Source organism: Paramacrobiotus metropolitanus, unplaced genomic scaffold, assembly GCF_019649055.1.
Source record: "Paramacrobiotus metropolitanus isolate TYO unplaced genomic scaffold, Prichtersi_v1.0 Parri_scaffold0000102, whole genome shotgun sequence".
In the NCBI taxonomy this organism is placed as follows: Eukaryota; Metazoa; Tardigrada; class Eutardigrada; order Parachela; family Macrobiotidae; genus Paramacrobiotus; species Paramacrobiotus metropolitanus.
This window is the reverse complement of record NW_026570322.1, coordinates 220841-235555: the sequence shown is the minus strand read 5'-3', so window position 1 is coordinate 235555 and position 14715 is coordinate 220841. Positions and strand designations below refer to the sequence as shown.

Below are 14715 nucleotides of genomic sequence, written 5' to 3'. Positions count from 1 at the left end.
GAATAAATATCTGAAAAACTCAAGTCAGTTTTAACATAAATGGTAGTTCAAGTAGTAAATGTTTCTGCCATTTTCTGATTTCCATACCCCGGCGCGGATTCAGCAGCCCGAACTCTTCCTTCGTTTCCAGTCCCGCTTGTCCAATAAACAGCGGCTTGCTAATACTTAACGACGCCAGAATACTCCAATTTATCCGTCCTCACGTACACTGTACACATCATCATCTGCCCATAAACCACTCAAATTCCTCCAGAAAATGATCGAACATGTACAGTACTTGAGCATCATGAAGGATTTGCATGCGATCTTAAATGGTTTCTTAACAGCATCACTGCAAAATGGAATGACTGCAAAAAGCGATTAGCACTGCGGATTTCATACGACAAAAATTTCCACACTGCTGCAACACGTAAAAATTAAGGCTCAAAAACATTCAAAAATTAATTGAAAAATTCAATTCAGTTAATTGAAGTGAAATTCTAAAATTAATTGTAAGATATCAAAGCAACTGTGTAATTATATTTTCTGGCTTCTAAGTTACTGTAAAAGTTTTGGTGAGGAAAAATAAAAGTTCCGCAGCTGAAAAAACTGAAAGTTAGATATAACAGACTGTACGCGTGCTATTACTTTATTAAAAAATAAGTTCATTTGATTAATATTTAAATATTCAAAATTGTTAGAAGTGTTTTACGAAAAATAATTATGACATTTATGGCGATACGTATTACGGGGTACTGTTATCCGGTTTTCGGTACGTATAAAGCATTAAACCACCGAAGTACAAGTACATACAATTTAACAATTACCAGTACATACTGTACTTGTACGAGTATGAGTGCACGAGTATCGTATCACTATCCTGTGATCACAAGTTCACGACCATCACACTGGCAAGTTGATTTTCCTGGACTTCTACATTTTTTTGATTTTTTACAATTTTACTGTACTTGAATAACTTATAACTTGATCTATAAATTCTATCGTTCTATCGACGGCCGAATTAATTTCAACAATCTATCACTGATTTTTCGGGTTGTCGCTAGATGTTCATAATTGTTGAGTGCCTGCCCTGGCAACGCAGTAGGCTGTGCGCGACTGTGTGGCTCTAATCGCCAGCATTATGAGTGCGCGCAGGAAGCCAGCCGTTCGCAGCTCACACAGTCGCTCCCGACCATCCCCTTCACACATCCCGGAGATGCACGACACCCACTCCCCCGTTGCCACTCCCATCTCCGTCGACAGTCTCCTGCGGTAATCACACAATTCATCCGTTCTCGGAGCTCAACGAGTTACTGTTGTTGTTGTTGTTGCCTCGTAGTGGGTTCGCCGAGGTGCAGAAGAAGTTCTCTCATCTCCTGAACGTTATCGGTGCGATTCAGAATAAATCTGAGGGTATGATATGGCAGAGCGTGTTGAGTGATGGTTGGGGGTATCGTAGATCAGAAGGAGAAGGTGGGGCTGCTGACGGAATCCCTGGGCGCCTTCAGTGTGGGTATGCAGAGTCTGCGCGACATCGCCGCGGCCATTATCGAGAAAGATCCGCATTTTGCCTGCTTGAACCGCGTGTTTGAGGATTTGTGAGTGGTTCTCTTTCGCAGTAGAATATTTCAACCGTTTTTCATATTTTTGTCAGTGCATTCTAATTTTATGTTTAATTACGCTAGAAGTTTTTGCAAAAATTCTGTTTAAAAATTAATAGTGATTTTTTATTTATTGCTGATTTTCTCATAGGCAGAAATAATTTAAAAAATGTGGATTTATTTTGCAGGTGGCTGGTAGGATTTACGCGACCGCTGAAGCTGTCTAACAAATTGGAGAATTTGATTAAAATCCAGGATGCAGCGTTTTCCCTGCAAGCGTGGCGGAATGCGTTCATGTTGGAATGGCAAGGATTTCTCTGCAATGTACGTACTGTAAATTATGACACTGTGCAATTTTAAATTTTTTTCTATGTATTTTATGTGTGAAGTTTGCATGCCTGTAGGGATTTTTTATCAGTGGTAATTTCCAACGATATTTGAAAAGTGTTGCATGATAATTACAATTTATGCTATGTACGAGTATTAATTAAAAAGTCAATTTATTTATTTACTAATTTATTATTAATTAGCCAGCAAATTTATTGATTAATTTTTTGAATTCTACGTTAGGTTACCCTCAACTTTGTTTATCTTGTGAATTCTTGATACTTTGTTAGTTTTTATAATTTGTTGGTAAACGCGAACATTTGTTGCACGACGTTGTAGTGGGCGGTCGAGTAGTACATTGAGTAGGCGTGTTTGTATATTATTAATCAGAATAATTCTTTCATTGAGAACAAGCGTGAAAGTGGACGAAGATTGATCTGTCAGCTGTGTGTTGTTCATAGCTGCGGGACATGATTAGCATCTATCAGCATCCGCAGACCGCGCTGCGTCTCTTGCCCAGTCTACGCCAGACACTTCCGGCCATGTACGCCACCAAGGAAGGTTCGTTTCCCCTTTGTGTTCTAGTTCATGTGTTCTTGTTTCTTAATGAACTTGTTAGGCTGTATTGTTCTTCGAATTTTTCTCTTTCAGTTTGATTTTGAAGATTGACAGTTTCTATCAGTTTTTTTGGTTTGAATTTAATCGACAACGTTTTTCAACTCGTGTTTAAAAGAAACGATCAGGTTATGCAGGATTTTGGTTTCTTAATGGTTTCTTGATTGTCTTCAGAACAATTACTGTAGTACGTTATTATGGTAATAATTATGACGCGTCGTTGACTGACTTTGTAACTTTGCGCGTGTGAGTTTTCCTTGATGGCGTGAACTGCTGCTGTACGATTTTATCTCGCTTTTTGGAATTAAATAATCATGAAACTGATGGAATCTTTTTTTTTGTTTTTGTTAGGCTTTTTAAGTGTTTGCTTGTTGTTAATATGAAAATTTGCCTATGATTTTTATAATAAGTCTTTATACTTGATTCTTGATAATATATCTTAATTGATTTTTTTAATAATAATTATTAAAAAAATCAGTTAAGATATTATTATTAGTATTTATGTATTTCAAATCACAGTATGTAGCCGGCAATAAGTGATATGTGATCACTCTCTTTTATTATTTTTATTATTGTTGATACGATGTTACAGTATCATACTTTAGGAAATACATGATTTTTTTAATGTTATAATTTAAATGCCGTCTAGCTAAACTACTCGTATAGTCGTATTAGAATTGAGAAAATGGCATCAGCCCGTTTGTGACATCGAAATGACTGGTACAATTGGTAAAAATTACACTAATTAAAATTAACAAAAAATAATTTAAATTAACTAATTTAAATTAATAAAATAAGGAAGTCATTATTGTAATGAATTACACTAAATAAGTGAATAAAATTACACCAAATTACTTTGTACAGCCCAAGTCAACCCATTAAACCATCTGCCGCTGAATTATATCCTCCGCGACATCGCCCTGTGTCTGGCGCGCACGTACTCGCACGAGAACAGCGAACTGGAGAAGTCGTGGATGCGCCGCGCCCTGGACATCAACCAGCGCCTGCGCGGCATCCCGTATCGCGATGCCTGGGAACAGCTGGTTAGCAAGAGCGAAAAAGAACGCCAAGACACGCCGAAAGAGCAGCAGGCGGTCCGCATCCTCGGGCGGGAGGGAGACTTCCCGTACTTCGTTATGGAGCTGGAGCCGACGGGACAGGAGGTGGTTACGGAGACTGAGCAACGCCGGGAGGAGATGGAGAAGCCGGTGAATGGCGCGCAGGACGTTGGATTTACAGCGGATCATGGCGTGTGGACTGCGGAACCGGAGAAGCCGCCGAACGGAGCGAAGAGCGTGGATTATGGAGCGGTGGTGGCCAGTCAACGCGATTTGCAGGTTCGTTCCGTTCTGAATAAAGCGCATTTAAGGCAGCGTATTTAATATTTCTTTGTATCAGAACTGGGCTAATTCTGCGTTAGAATTTAAGATTGCCAATTTTCAAAGAAAGAGTATAAAAATTTAATTAAAATACTATCAACTTAAAATATTTAATCAATTTAAAATATAATAACACTTTAAATTTTAAGAAAAATGTTTATTTAAACCTGTTATTGCTAAGAAGAGACACGATTGTGGTATGAGTTTTCTGATAATTAATTGTGTTGGAATCTGACGCTGCGTAAGCATAAAAAATAGTCGCAACACGCCGCCGAAAAGCGAATTCACAAATTACGAATAAAGCACTTTTAAAAAATGGCACAGTCGATAAGAATTCGATTGCATTTCGTACTGATAATTTTTCTGAAAATCTGTTATTGATTGCTGCTTTCGTACGCATTTTTCAAATATTTGATTTGCATTTATTTTGGATGTTAAATCTCTTCGCGTTTTCCTTCAGTAAAAATTATATTTTTGACAAATGCATAGCTACCATACGTGAGCTTACGAAAGTAAATCGATTAATAAAGTAAATCGATTTAGTCGGACTTCGGTGATCGTAGATTTTTTTCAGCTTTGTTGTTCGTCTGCTTCGAAACACATTTTGATTTTCATATGTGGCAGGTGCTGCGTATGTTCAAGTCCCGTAACGCCTTCATCCAGGGACTACTGCAGGCGGCGGAAGATCAGGGCCACATTAGTCCGGATGGGAATGAGGCGTAAAACCATACAACATCCTCTAACCAGGACAACTAATTCGCCGGAAGTGACAATATTCCTGTGGCCGTGACAATGCATGCCATTGACTGCTGGAGCGATGGACGTTGCAACAGCGTGGATGTGTCCATCTTTCTCCCGAATGGAGGACGGCGTCGATGGTAATGACGCCCGTGACGGAGCATTGGTGAAAACCAGTCGCTAATTGTTTTGGATTGATTTTTGGACAATGAGTTTTCGTTGTGGAACACACGGGAAAAGGGTGTGTTGTGTGGTGTTGGTTATGTTTTGTTGTGTGTTTGTCGCATTGGCATAACGTTTGGGTTTTTGGTTGAGGATTGATTGGATATTTAATGCTGATATTGAGATCTTATTGTCTGATTTTGGCATTGATACCTGCTGCATGTCGTTTAGATTTTGATCTGGCATTTTATAAAATTTAGGTGAGAAGTGCTACAATAATCTACAATAATACGAAATACTTGCACCAGAAATACTGACATATTTCACACAAATACAGTAGTAAAAAATACTGGAATCCGAAGTGAAAGCAGTGCTTACCGTAAGCAAATGTCAAATGTTATTGACGAGTTCAAGAAGCAGCAGTATAGCAGAACGTAGTGCGATGGCTGATATATCAAACATACTAGTCGTCAGTTCATTAGAAGATCCCGTGTATTTACGGAATAACGCGGTTTTAATAAGGCCGCATTTTTCGCAAAATTTAATAGTTATGTGATTTGTATTACTTACATATTTTTTTCTTCAATTCAATTGAGATTTGTCTGTGTACGGCACAATATAGTCAGCACAAATATTCAGACATAAAATTACCTAATAATTTTCACTCGTTTTGTCGTTTCCTTGTTCTTGGAAACGGTCCGTTCAGCTTTGCCGGCGCTGTTATCAAACACACCGCCGCCGGGCTACACGATCGCTGTTGCGAAATTAATTTCAGAGTGATTTGCAATTAAATCAAAATTTATCGCGGTAGATTTGATGGTCAAGGAAGTTCGCTAGACGCTCATGAGAAATGTTGTTCCCATCAATTGTTGTGCAACGCAAAAATTTTGAATGTGCAACAACAACAAAATTAAATTAATCATAACGTCTCAGTAATCTTCATTTAAAGGAAATTCTTCCGAATTCTGCGTAGTAATTCTACGATATTGCCGTATACCTTGAAATTTCGTTATATACAAAAAGTACTACCTTTTGTCATCTCGTATAGTTTTTCTCTCTCGTGAGACTTAGGTTCATATTGAGAAATCGCTTAATATTGGTAAATAGGTTAATAAATAGGTTTATATTGAGCAACCTATGAGCTTTACAGCTTCTCAGGGAATGTGTCATTGGCAAATTAAACGCTCGTATAAAAAACGTACCTCGGCATGTTTTCCTTCAAAGGTGTTAGAAAGCCACGGAATTTTTAGCAGCAAGCTTGACCATTGGACAATATTACACGATGTTAATAATTATATTTATTCGTCCGCAGATGTACAAATAAAATACTCCCTACCACAATTTTGCTTGGGATGTATATATGTACCGTAATAAACACGTGCCATGCATTTCGTACTTCCTACATTTTAAAGATAATAATTATTGTTTAACGGTACACAGAAAAATCGTTGGTATATTAAAAATAATTTTGTGGTTGTTGTTGGTACATTAAAAATAATTGTTGTCTACCGATTTACCGGTATGGTTGTTCACCGGTACTTGAAGCACATAAAATTAGGCAAGCGTTAGAAACGACGAATGACGCTATTTTCGTGTCTGTAAAAGGCATACCTTATCTGATTCACAGTCTACTTCAGATTCACAGGAAAATATCTATCGCATTTGCGTATCTGGAAAATTTTTGTGATGCATCTGTCGAAGCACATTATTTTAATGCTATGCTTGACGTAAACAAAACTGATTATGTTATATATGTGTACATATTCAGTATGCACTATGTAGTTAACAAGACACTACTCGCCGGCGTGTAATTATGGCCTAATGAGTAAGGCTCATTAGCCGACTCCGAGGTTATGGCTCATTAGCCGACTCCGAGGTTAGCGCTCGCATTAAATCTTAGCATTTTAAACTGTTTCAACGAGCGTCTGATTAACTCGCCAAATCCGATCGCTATCTTGTGCAAATTAATAGCAGTACTAGCATAACACATCAAAAATGAGCAAAATTTATGTTTCACAGTATTACGTATAGCGCGGATATGTCTGCAACCGGCAGTCCGGCACTGTGCGTTCAATGCCAGCGAATCTGTTAACGACACTACCGTGTACACGGGCGCGCCAATTTGGACCAATCCAGCGTACGGCGCGGCTGTTTGGCCGTTGACACTGCACTTGATTTCATGGCTAATTAACACACAGCTTTTGATGGCTAATGAAAATTACGGCAGCTTGGTGTTCGGGCCTTTATAATGCCACGCCGGGAACGGTTAATAATCGTCAGTCCGCTTTACTCTTTCCATCCAGTTGCTTAATCTGTAATCCGAGCAGCGTATAAAATCAGACGGTGCACTGAGGATTTCCACCATTTCGCCGTTATCTTTTATTTAATTCCATAAATTTTACCATGAAAAACATCATCTTTTTCGCTGCTGTCCTCGGAGTTGCTTATGCGACGCCGGTAAGCGTTATAATTTGGTCTATTTCACTGCCAGTTTTATGGATATTTAATTCGAATTTACCTGCTCACGCTTTATTTATGCACCGTACTTTGATTAAAGGTCAAACGCGCTGCCAGCGCCCAGAACCCGCCGGTATGGACGGCTCTTGACCAGTTAAGCGGCCGGAATAAACTGAGCACAGCGGATATCTATAATCTGTATGTCAGCGCTCGCGCTGGGCAGGATTATCCCACATATAACGCTAACGATATTCCCCAAGGAAACTGGGATTGCTCTGCTCACCAACCGGGTTATTATGCCGACACTGACTTCAAGTGCCAAGGTACGCGTGCGACTCTTCAGCCCGCAATAATTTACACCAATAAATGACAGAATTACTGGAAGCAATGGTGACATTTCCCCCGCTGTGAATGTGGCTTGTACGCTTAATGATCTACACACATTACCATTCGTAATCGTGTTCTTCCGTAGTTGTTCGCCGATGTGACGTCAACGGCAACATGACCTCGTACATCTGCCCCAACATGACGGTAAGTATAATTCGTTTTATTCCCATCAGTTTGTGCTACGAAAAGGGAAATAATGCATACCCTTGACGTTTAGCTGTTCAACCAAATCACCCTGGTCTGCCACTGGTTCTGGGAGGTCGACTGCAGCCAAGCTGCCAAATTCTACGACTACAGCAACAGCCGTCTGTACCAGGGCGCTGATGTGCCGCTGCTGGACAACCAGGACAACTACCAGGCGGTCAATCTGGCGCAAGGCCGATCGGATCTGTACACTGTCACATGGGACGTTAAGCCCATCGCCGGGAAAGCGAGGAAATAGTGATGGATGACATATGATCTTATTGCACTTTTTTGTGATTTGTTTGTACCGTTTTCTAGCACAAGCGATTCCGATAGGCTTTGCTCACATTGTTCTCATAATATTCTGAATGTTCTGGCGCCTGTAAATTTCTCACCAGTTGCATTAAAACTGTATAAGACTATAAGTGGTGTTATCAAGGGCGATTGTGAGACAGTGAGGATCGTACTTACAATAAAGTGATCAACCCTACTTTTACGAGTATTTGGTAATAACTTTGCACAAGTTCAACAGGTTATCCTCTCCAATTCAACCTACGGTTTTAATTTTTAAATACATATACATGTACTGTGACTGAAATTGCTTAGGTGTGAAAACTGAAACGAAAATAGAAAAAGTCAAAGTTACAGATTCTAAATCAAATTGCAAAGAATTTCCCTGTTTTCCGATGTAATCATTCTGCATGCCTTTCGTTCATCGTATTCATAATTTTATATCAAGTTTAGAGGAGAGAAAGCAAAACACTTGTACAGGCAAATTGCTCACAAATAAGCCTACAACGGATGCAGGTTTCTTTGACGTGCAAACGAACCGGCGTCTGTAGCGCGCGGCCTAGACAGAGAAAATTAACTTGCAGTTCTTAAACTTCAATTGCGTTTTGAAAACCTGAAGAAAATTTTTGTGAAGCTTTCAGTTTTCTCACAGTTTTGCAGCCGTTTATCAGTTTCCACTTTGAGCGGAAACTGAGGTCAAGATCACCAGTGCATATGTCAGCTAAGGAGCAGCAACTAGGTGTATCTGTAGATAATCGGCAGGGCTACCCAACTGGCAGAGAACGGCAATCTCTGGCACATTATTGATACGCATTTGGGCCTGCTTGATACTGCACCCGGTATGTCGTTCTTCACGAAATCCCAGCATTATAAAATCCCTTACCTTTCCGGTCGGAAGGGTAATCCTTCAGTACTGATGGAAGCGCTACTATCGACCGCGTTTGCTGTCGGACTTTTGCTATTGATCGCCGCATCACTGTAAATAATTGAGATGGCGTGATCGAAAAGGTTGGAGCTTCTACTATATTTCGAATTGCGGTGGGTTTTGTACCGCTAATGCTCCATCTGTATTTGAAAGAATTAGTGAGGCAACAAGAAACAGCTTCTGCGAGGACATGAAACAGCGAGATTCTTCAGCCGAGTTACTTGAAGAGCTAAACAAGCTTGACCCGGAACTCGACGAGATGAACAAGGGATCGTCAGGTACACGCAGCTATTTATGCCGAACTGTAAAATGCAGTCGGTTGTTTTGCGACACCTGTATTATGTGATCGTTGTTCCGATCGCATCAACTTTCTCCGGTGGGACATTGGGATCGTTATGCAGTCAACGTTATGATGATTTCGTTAATCAAGTGGTAGTCAGACAATGCTCAGTGATATGGATGTTATTTACGAATCGATGGTTACACCCAAAAAAATGTTTGTCGATGGTGTCAGCAGAAACCTACAGGTGCGAAATGGAGGCTCCTCACCACATACATATTATGTCACGCCCAAGTGACTTTAAGTAAGAGAATTGTCGACTGGTTGTACTGCGCATCCATATAGCTTCCCGTCAAGGTTCAACGACAGACTGTTTTAGGGAACAGCGGCACTAATTTGCGCATTTCATCCGCTTATTCGTAAATTCGTCACTATACGTACGGTGCATGGTTATCACGATTTTATTAGGCTTACCGCTTACGTGATCTCGGTCAGCCATCATGCTTCGATTTACATGAAAATAATGTAAATAAACAGATACCTTGATTTTGCCGATTCCTATAACTAACCTAAACCTTATGAACTCACCTTACCTATGGATTTCAACGAAGCTCTGTACGCGCAATGCAAATCCTGGCGTTACTTGTCTGCACGGTTCTGCCCCAACAATTCGATGTCGATGACAGCAATAGCACACGGCCAACCGATGTGCACGGGAATAACGTCATCACTGTCAGCGTTTCCGATAGTCCGCCATGGAACTTTGAAAGTCCACCCGGTTCAGGGTGTTTTTGTGGAATATCCGTAACCCTGTTAACTTCAATTGGTCAAGCGCTTGGATTTCGGTAAAAACTTTATTTTTTAAGTTACGCGTACAAGTATATACTCGTATTTAATACACATAGCTCTGCTATCCCACGGGACTAGGCTGCGGCTTTCTTACAGGTTTCGATTACTGCCCACATCTTCCCTGATCACCGTTAAGACATCACGTAATACCACCTATGAAGGAGCTCCCGCTGATCTGTTCATGGGGAAGGTCATCATGAGCCTGTGTCCGCTAGCAATTACACCATCTCGCGCCGAGGACTTTCATCTTGTCAATGGATATATGTTGAGAGATTACAATATCGCCGTCCATGAAAGATGGCTGGTGGATTCAGCAATTACTGAAAAGTCGCTAATCACAACACTCTTCCGTACGGCAATATCCGATACATGGCCAGGATTGCTTCTCTCCGCAATAAGTGTAATCCTGGCAATTTTTGCCGCACGTGTGTCGAGCAAAAGGCAACTTTCTAGCGCAGTACCGGCAAATCAAAGCCTAGCAAAACCAAAGGTGTTACAACTAGTTGGCTTATTGAAACGAATCTTGTCTACCATGGAGGCTCTGATCTTTAGCTTTTTCAGCCAAGGTAAGGCCAAGCTACATAGTAAGTTGAACATCAGCAAAGTCTGCCAATTGAAATGTGTTTTTATTCGTAGTGGATATCGAACGTCCGCGGTTTGCCGGTGCTCAGCTGGCAGTAATGCAGTGGGTTATCTATTCTTATTTTGTAATATGCCTGATGAATGCCCACGTTAGTTCCAGTTTACTGGGATCAACACTGACGGTGCCATTTCATACTCTCACTGGGTTCGCGCGCTCCGGTTTTGATCTGTTTCTCTTAGACACTACGGCGAGCGCGGGTTTGATGGTAAGTACAAAAAAAACTTCGGTAATATGCATCGCGTCAGCAGTACTTTTACTATTTACAGTTCTATCTGATGTATGAAACAGAAATGAATCGTCACTGTTTAGACAGTTGAGCAGAGTCAGTTTATATCCGTCAACGATTAAACGTTTTAACTACGACAAGCCACTTAAATTCGAGTACTTTTACACCTTATTACACTTCTTTCAAAGTTGAATTTGACTCATTTCTTTTAGCATATCTCCACTTTGGTGCCGCTGATCCCAACAACGCGTCATTACAATGCGAAAACGTCTTACGATATGTTTCTTTCTTTCTTTAGGTTAATGGGTTACCTGCTACCGAGATGAAACTATTAAACTATTAAACTATGCAGCTAACTTGTCGAAAACTGAGCGAATCGCAGTAATCAGTAACAGTCTTCTGGAGGAGTCACCACGAATGCTGAAAGAAGGGTTTATTCTGGCAGTTGACTCCATCTCTCGCACGTTTATATCTCCTTGTCAATTTCTACATGGAACCGATAGTATTATTACAAGAAAGATCGATCGTATGTAAGTGACTTTCGTTTGAGGTATGCCCTGCGCTGACATTGTAGATTTACCACATCCATTATGTAGTTACTGGTTACAGAATTTTTATTTCAAAATATTACAGAGTGACACAGATGGCCGAAAATGGCTACCTTCGGCATGTAGTTGATATGTATTTTGGCGTGGTGTATTCGGCCCATGGGGTGCCCTACGCTGCAAAACCCGACTCGAACCGGAAAGGTACCAGTTCAATACGGATGGAAGTGTTGCGGTCAAGCGTTTATGTGTCTGCAGGTCTATTTTTGACCGCGGTCGCGCTTTTGCTAATTGAGATAATTTGGCGCAAAAACTGGTTCACAGTATTGCGATCTAAAATTTTACGTGCGATTCAAAATTGATTTTGTAAGTCTTGTTGTTCTGTTTCGATGTGCTGGATCTGTAATTGTTTGATTTTTGTTTTTATCTATTTTTATTTTGGGCTGAGCAATTGCGGCGGTATAAGCTTCCAATATGAAAGTGACCTTTGCATGACTTTTAAAAAGGAGGAGTACAACTCGAAAGTGATCTTTGCATGACCTTTAAAAAGGAGTAGTACAACTCGAAACCGCTTTGGCAGAGTTATAATTATTACTTTTAATTTATTGGAAATGCCTACCACACAGTTACAGCGCTTCATGAAAACGGTTCTCACAAGAAAACCTTGAGACCCAAGAAATGTCATGTACAAACTACGTACAAACATTAGGCCACTACATCATCAGCATCGTAGAAGGTTTTTCCTGTCACAATCACTAACGCAGCCTTTCCCTTTTTTAGTACAACAACTTTGCACTAGTCGTCAGCCGTAAAAATTTTGCTAGTCTGTGATTTCCGATAAAGTAACGAAAATTCTTGAGTAAATTTCCCAAGTTGGCAAATTCCCTTCGCTTCGAAAATATGATCTTTCTGAATTGGTTAAGTTGCTACGTGACGGTAACAAGATGAACACCCAAAAATTGCTACGTTTTTTGGTTTGAACGGTATGTTTGGATATAACGTGCAACTTTAACCCAAACGTTCGACTTCGAAACACCGTAAAAGTTGCTAAAACTCTGCAAGCTATAAAAATAATAATAGTAAACTGACAAGGTACTGTATGCGCATTACTCGTACGCAAGTAAAAAACAAGGATTGAAAATTCATGAACCAAGTACTGAACAACAAGCACTGTATTCGCTTGAAATAAAAAGTAAATAGTATTATAAAAAGCGTATCTGTACACAAGCAGAAGTATGTGCAGAAATTATGACAGTACACACTATACAGTACACTTACAATAATAAGACATTGTTATTCTCATTGTATTAGTACAGTAAGTGTTGATTCAAATCACTATGTCTTGATTTACTTTTCTGAATTTTTGCAATGTCCATAATTTCTCAGTCTTTTCCCTCGTTAGTATTATCAGCGCATTTTCTCTTTACTTTCTCGTGTCATTAACCTCAGCCCCACTTGAAATTTTTACCTTCATGGAAAATTCGTCGATTCGTGTTACAAAATAACTGGCTGATCTTTGGTAATGCAATGTTGCAGCTGCACGCCATCGATCCCCGTTCACCAGCCTCCGCCAGGCTACCAAATCCATCCTGCCGTTTTCTGTTTAGACCTCGAGCTGGGCCCCCGTCTAGGTGGCCGGCCCAAAACCATCTTCCATCTGTTCTACGACGCCATCACCAAATGCGCCCAGTTCCCAGATCCCCGCTGCTCCCCCGTGGTGCCCCTCATCCGCCAGACCAACTGGATCCTCCTCAACTGGAAATCACTGGCGTCCTGTGAACAGATTCTCATATCCGATGATTTTCAGCAGAGTCTGGCCAAGACAACGGACTGTGTGATCGTCGTGGCGGAGGGTGTGGCTTACGTGACGGATACGGTGCGACATGCGGTGCGGGCGTTCTTGCGACACAAATTTATGGAACATAAACCAGTGCTCTTCCTGTTCGCTAACCGCATGGTGGAAACGCTGAGCCCGAGATTTCGCCAAAAGGTCGATGAATCATTGAAGGACCTGGCCGTCGATGTGATACTTGGCGAATCGCGGCAGAACAGCGGTTTAGTGATGGCCAAAGGATGTCGCATGATGACCGTGGTGACAGTTGACAAAGATGTTCAAGATGCGATCCGAAGATTATGGATGCTCTCAGGAACATCCGGGCCAAAGACGGTTGAGCCTTGTCACTGCTCGCTGGAGTGGGACTCTCCATCGCCACACCGGATACCAAAGGTCACGCGGAAACGCGGCAAAACCTTTAGAAAAGTGAGATCGGCGGAGTTTGTGCAGGACGGACTGTACCCGAATTTGCACTCGGTGTCCTTGAGCGATGTAGCGCTGAAACTGGCGGAAATTCATCATCCGGAGTTTTCCGAGAGTGTCTCATTCCGGAATGTGTTATTGCTGCCGGCAAACGGTGAGAAAACCGACGCGAACCGATACTGTGCCAGTTTGCAGGCGACACAAGACGATTTGCGGAAGGTCATAAGGAAGAATGTTGCCTTGCAAGAATATTTGTGTATAAAAGAGAAGGAACTGGAAATGCTGAGAGCAGATTGCGAGGCAAAGTGGAACGATATGAAAGGGGCATTTCCACCAGCTGTACTGCAGAAAATTGTGCACACGCTAAAAGCGCCGAGTGTTGTAGCATAGTTTGTCTCTGTAAATTGTAAAACTAAATTTCTCGCGACAGAGGTGACGTAATATTATATCAATATGACTGTTATAAAGTATAATATATCTATAATATTACTATATTCTCGGCACTTCGCTCTGCTCGTTGCATGCTGGGAATACTGATTGTCTAGAACACGCGATTTAGCTCTCCACGATTATAATTGTGATAATGTGTAAAATGCAGCATACAATACAGCATTCAAAAGGTTCCGTGCGTCGGAACTATATCTTGAACAGTATCTGAACTGTTGTAGGTTCCGTTAGTCATAGGTACCAGGTATGTGTCGAAGGTAATAACAATAAACACAACTTAAACGTGGCGCAAAATATGTATTCGAAGAGCTACTGGTAGTCGTCGTAGTTGATATTCCAGGCAGAATAAGGGATCCATTTTCTTACTCGTTTCTGCTTTACTGGTTACGTTAGTTAACCCAGGGAATAGTATAGTTGTCTTCAT

At 40.9% G+C, this 14715-nt stretch overlaps 3 protein-coding genes across 3 annotated transcripts; all 3 read left to right on the top strand.

Moving 5' to 3' along the window:
* Positions 1–887: 887 nt before the first annotated feature.
* LOC129597236 (uncharacterized) lies at positions 888–5093 on the top strand. Its single transcript, XM_055494709.1, has 7 exons — positions 888–1251; positions 1319–1368; positions 1439–1577; positions 1769–1904; positions 2369–2468; positions 3387–3859; positions 4526–5093. Exons 1-7 carry the CDS (start codon positions 1121–1123, stop codon positions 4622–4624), a joined length of 1128 nt encoding a protein of 375 aa, XP_055350684.1. The 5' UTR covers positions 888–1120; the 3' UTR covers positions 4625–5093.
* Positions 5094–7065: 1972 nt separating this feature from the next.
* On the top strand, positions 7066–8318 carry LOC129597271 (uncharacterized). The gene is made up of 4 exons (XM_055494752.1): positions 7066–7258; positions 7359–7581; positions 7731–7789; positions 7863–8318. The coding sequence occupies exons 1-4, from the start codon at positions 7205–7207 to the stop codon at positions 8085–8087; spliced, it is 561 nt and encodes a 186-aa protein (XP_055350727.1). The 5' UTR covers positions 7066–7204; the 3' UTR covers positions 8088–8318.
* A 4559-nt stretch (positions 8319–12877) lies between these two features.
* Positions 12878–14328, top strand: LOC129597250 (uncharacterized). The gene has a single exon (XM_055494730.1). The coding sequence runs from the start codon at positions 13110–13112 to the stop codon at positions 14232–14234; it is 1125 nt and encodes a 374-aa protein (XP_055350705.1). The 5' UTR covers positions 12878–13109; the 3' UTR covers positions 14235–14328.
* Positions 14329–14715: the final 387 nt, after the last annotated feature.

Excerpts from the sequence above, each read along its gene's own strand:
- LOC129597236 (XM_055494709.1), top strand. The coding sequence starts at position 1,121 with ATGAGTGCGCGCAGGAAGCCAGCCGTTCGCAGCTCACACAGTCGCTCC. Across the intron at positions 1,369-1,438 it reads TCATCTCCTGAACGTTATCG|ATCAGAAGGAGAAGGTGGGG; the intron begins GTGCGATTCAGA and ends GGGGTATCGTAG. Across the intron at positions 1,578-1,768 it reads AACCGCGTGTTTGAGGATTT|GTGGCTGGTAGGATTTACGC; the intron begins GTGAGTGGTTCT and ends TTTATTTTGCAG.
- LOC129597271 (XM_055494752.1), top strand. The coding sequence starts at position 7,205 with ATGAAAAACATCATCTTTTTCGCTGCTGTCCTCGGAGTTGCTTATGCG. Across the intron at positions 7,582-7,730 it reads CACTGACTTCAAGTGCCAAG|TTGTTCGCCGATGTGACGTC; the intron begins GTACGCGTGCGA and ends GTTCTTCCGTAG. Across the intron at positions 7,790-7,862 it reads ACATCTGCCCCAACATGACG|CTGTTCAACCAAATCACCCT; the intron begins GTAAGTATAATT and ends CTTGACGTTTAG.
- LOC129597250 (XM_055494730.1), top strand. The coding sequence starts at position 13,110 with ATGCAATGTTGCAGCTGCACGCCATCGATCCCCGTTCACCAGCCTCCG.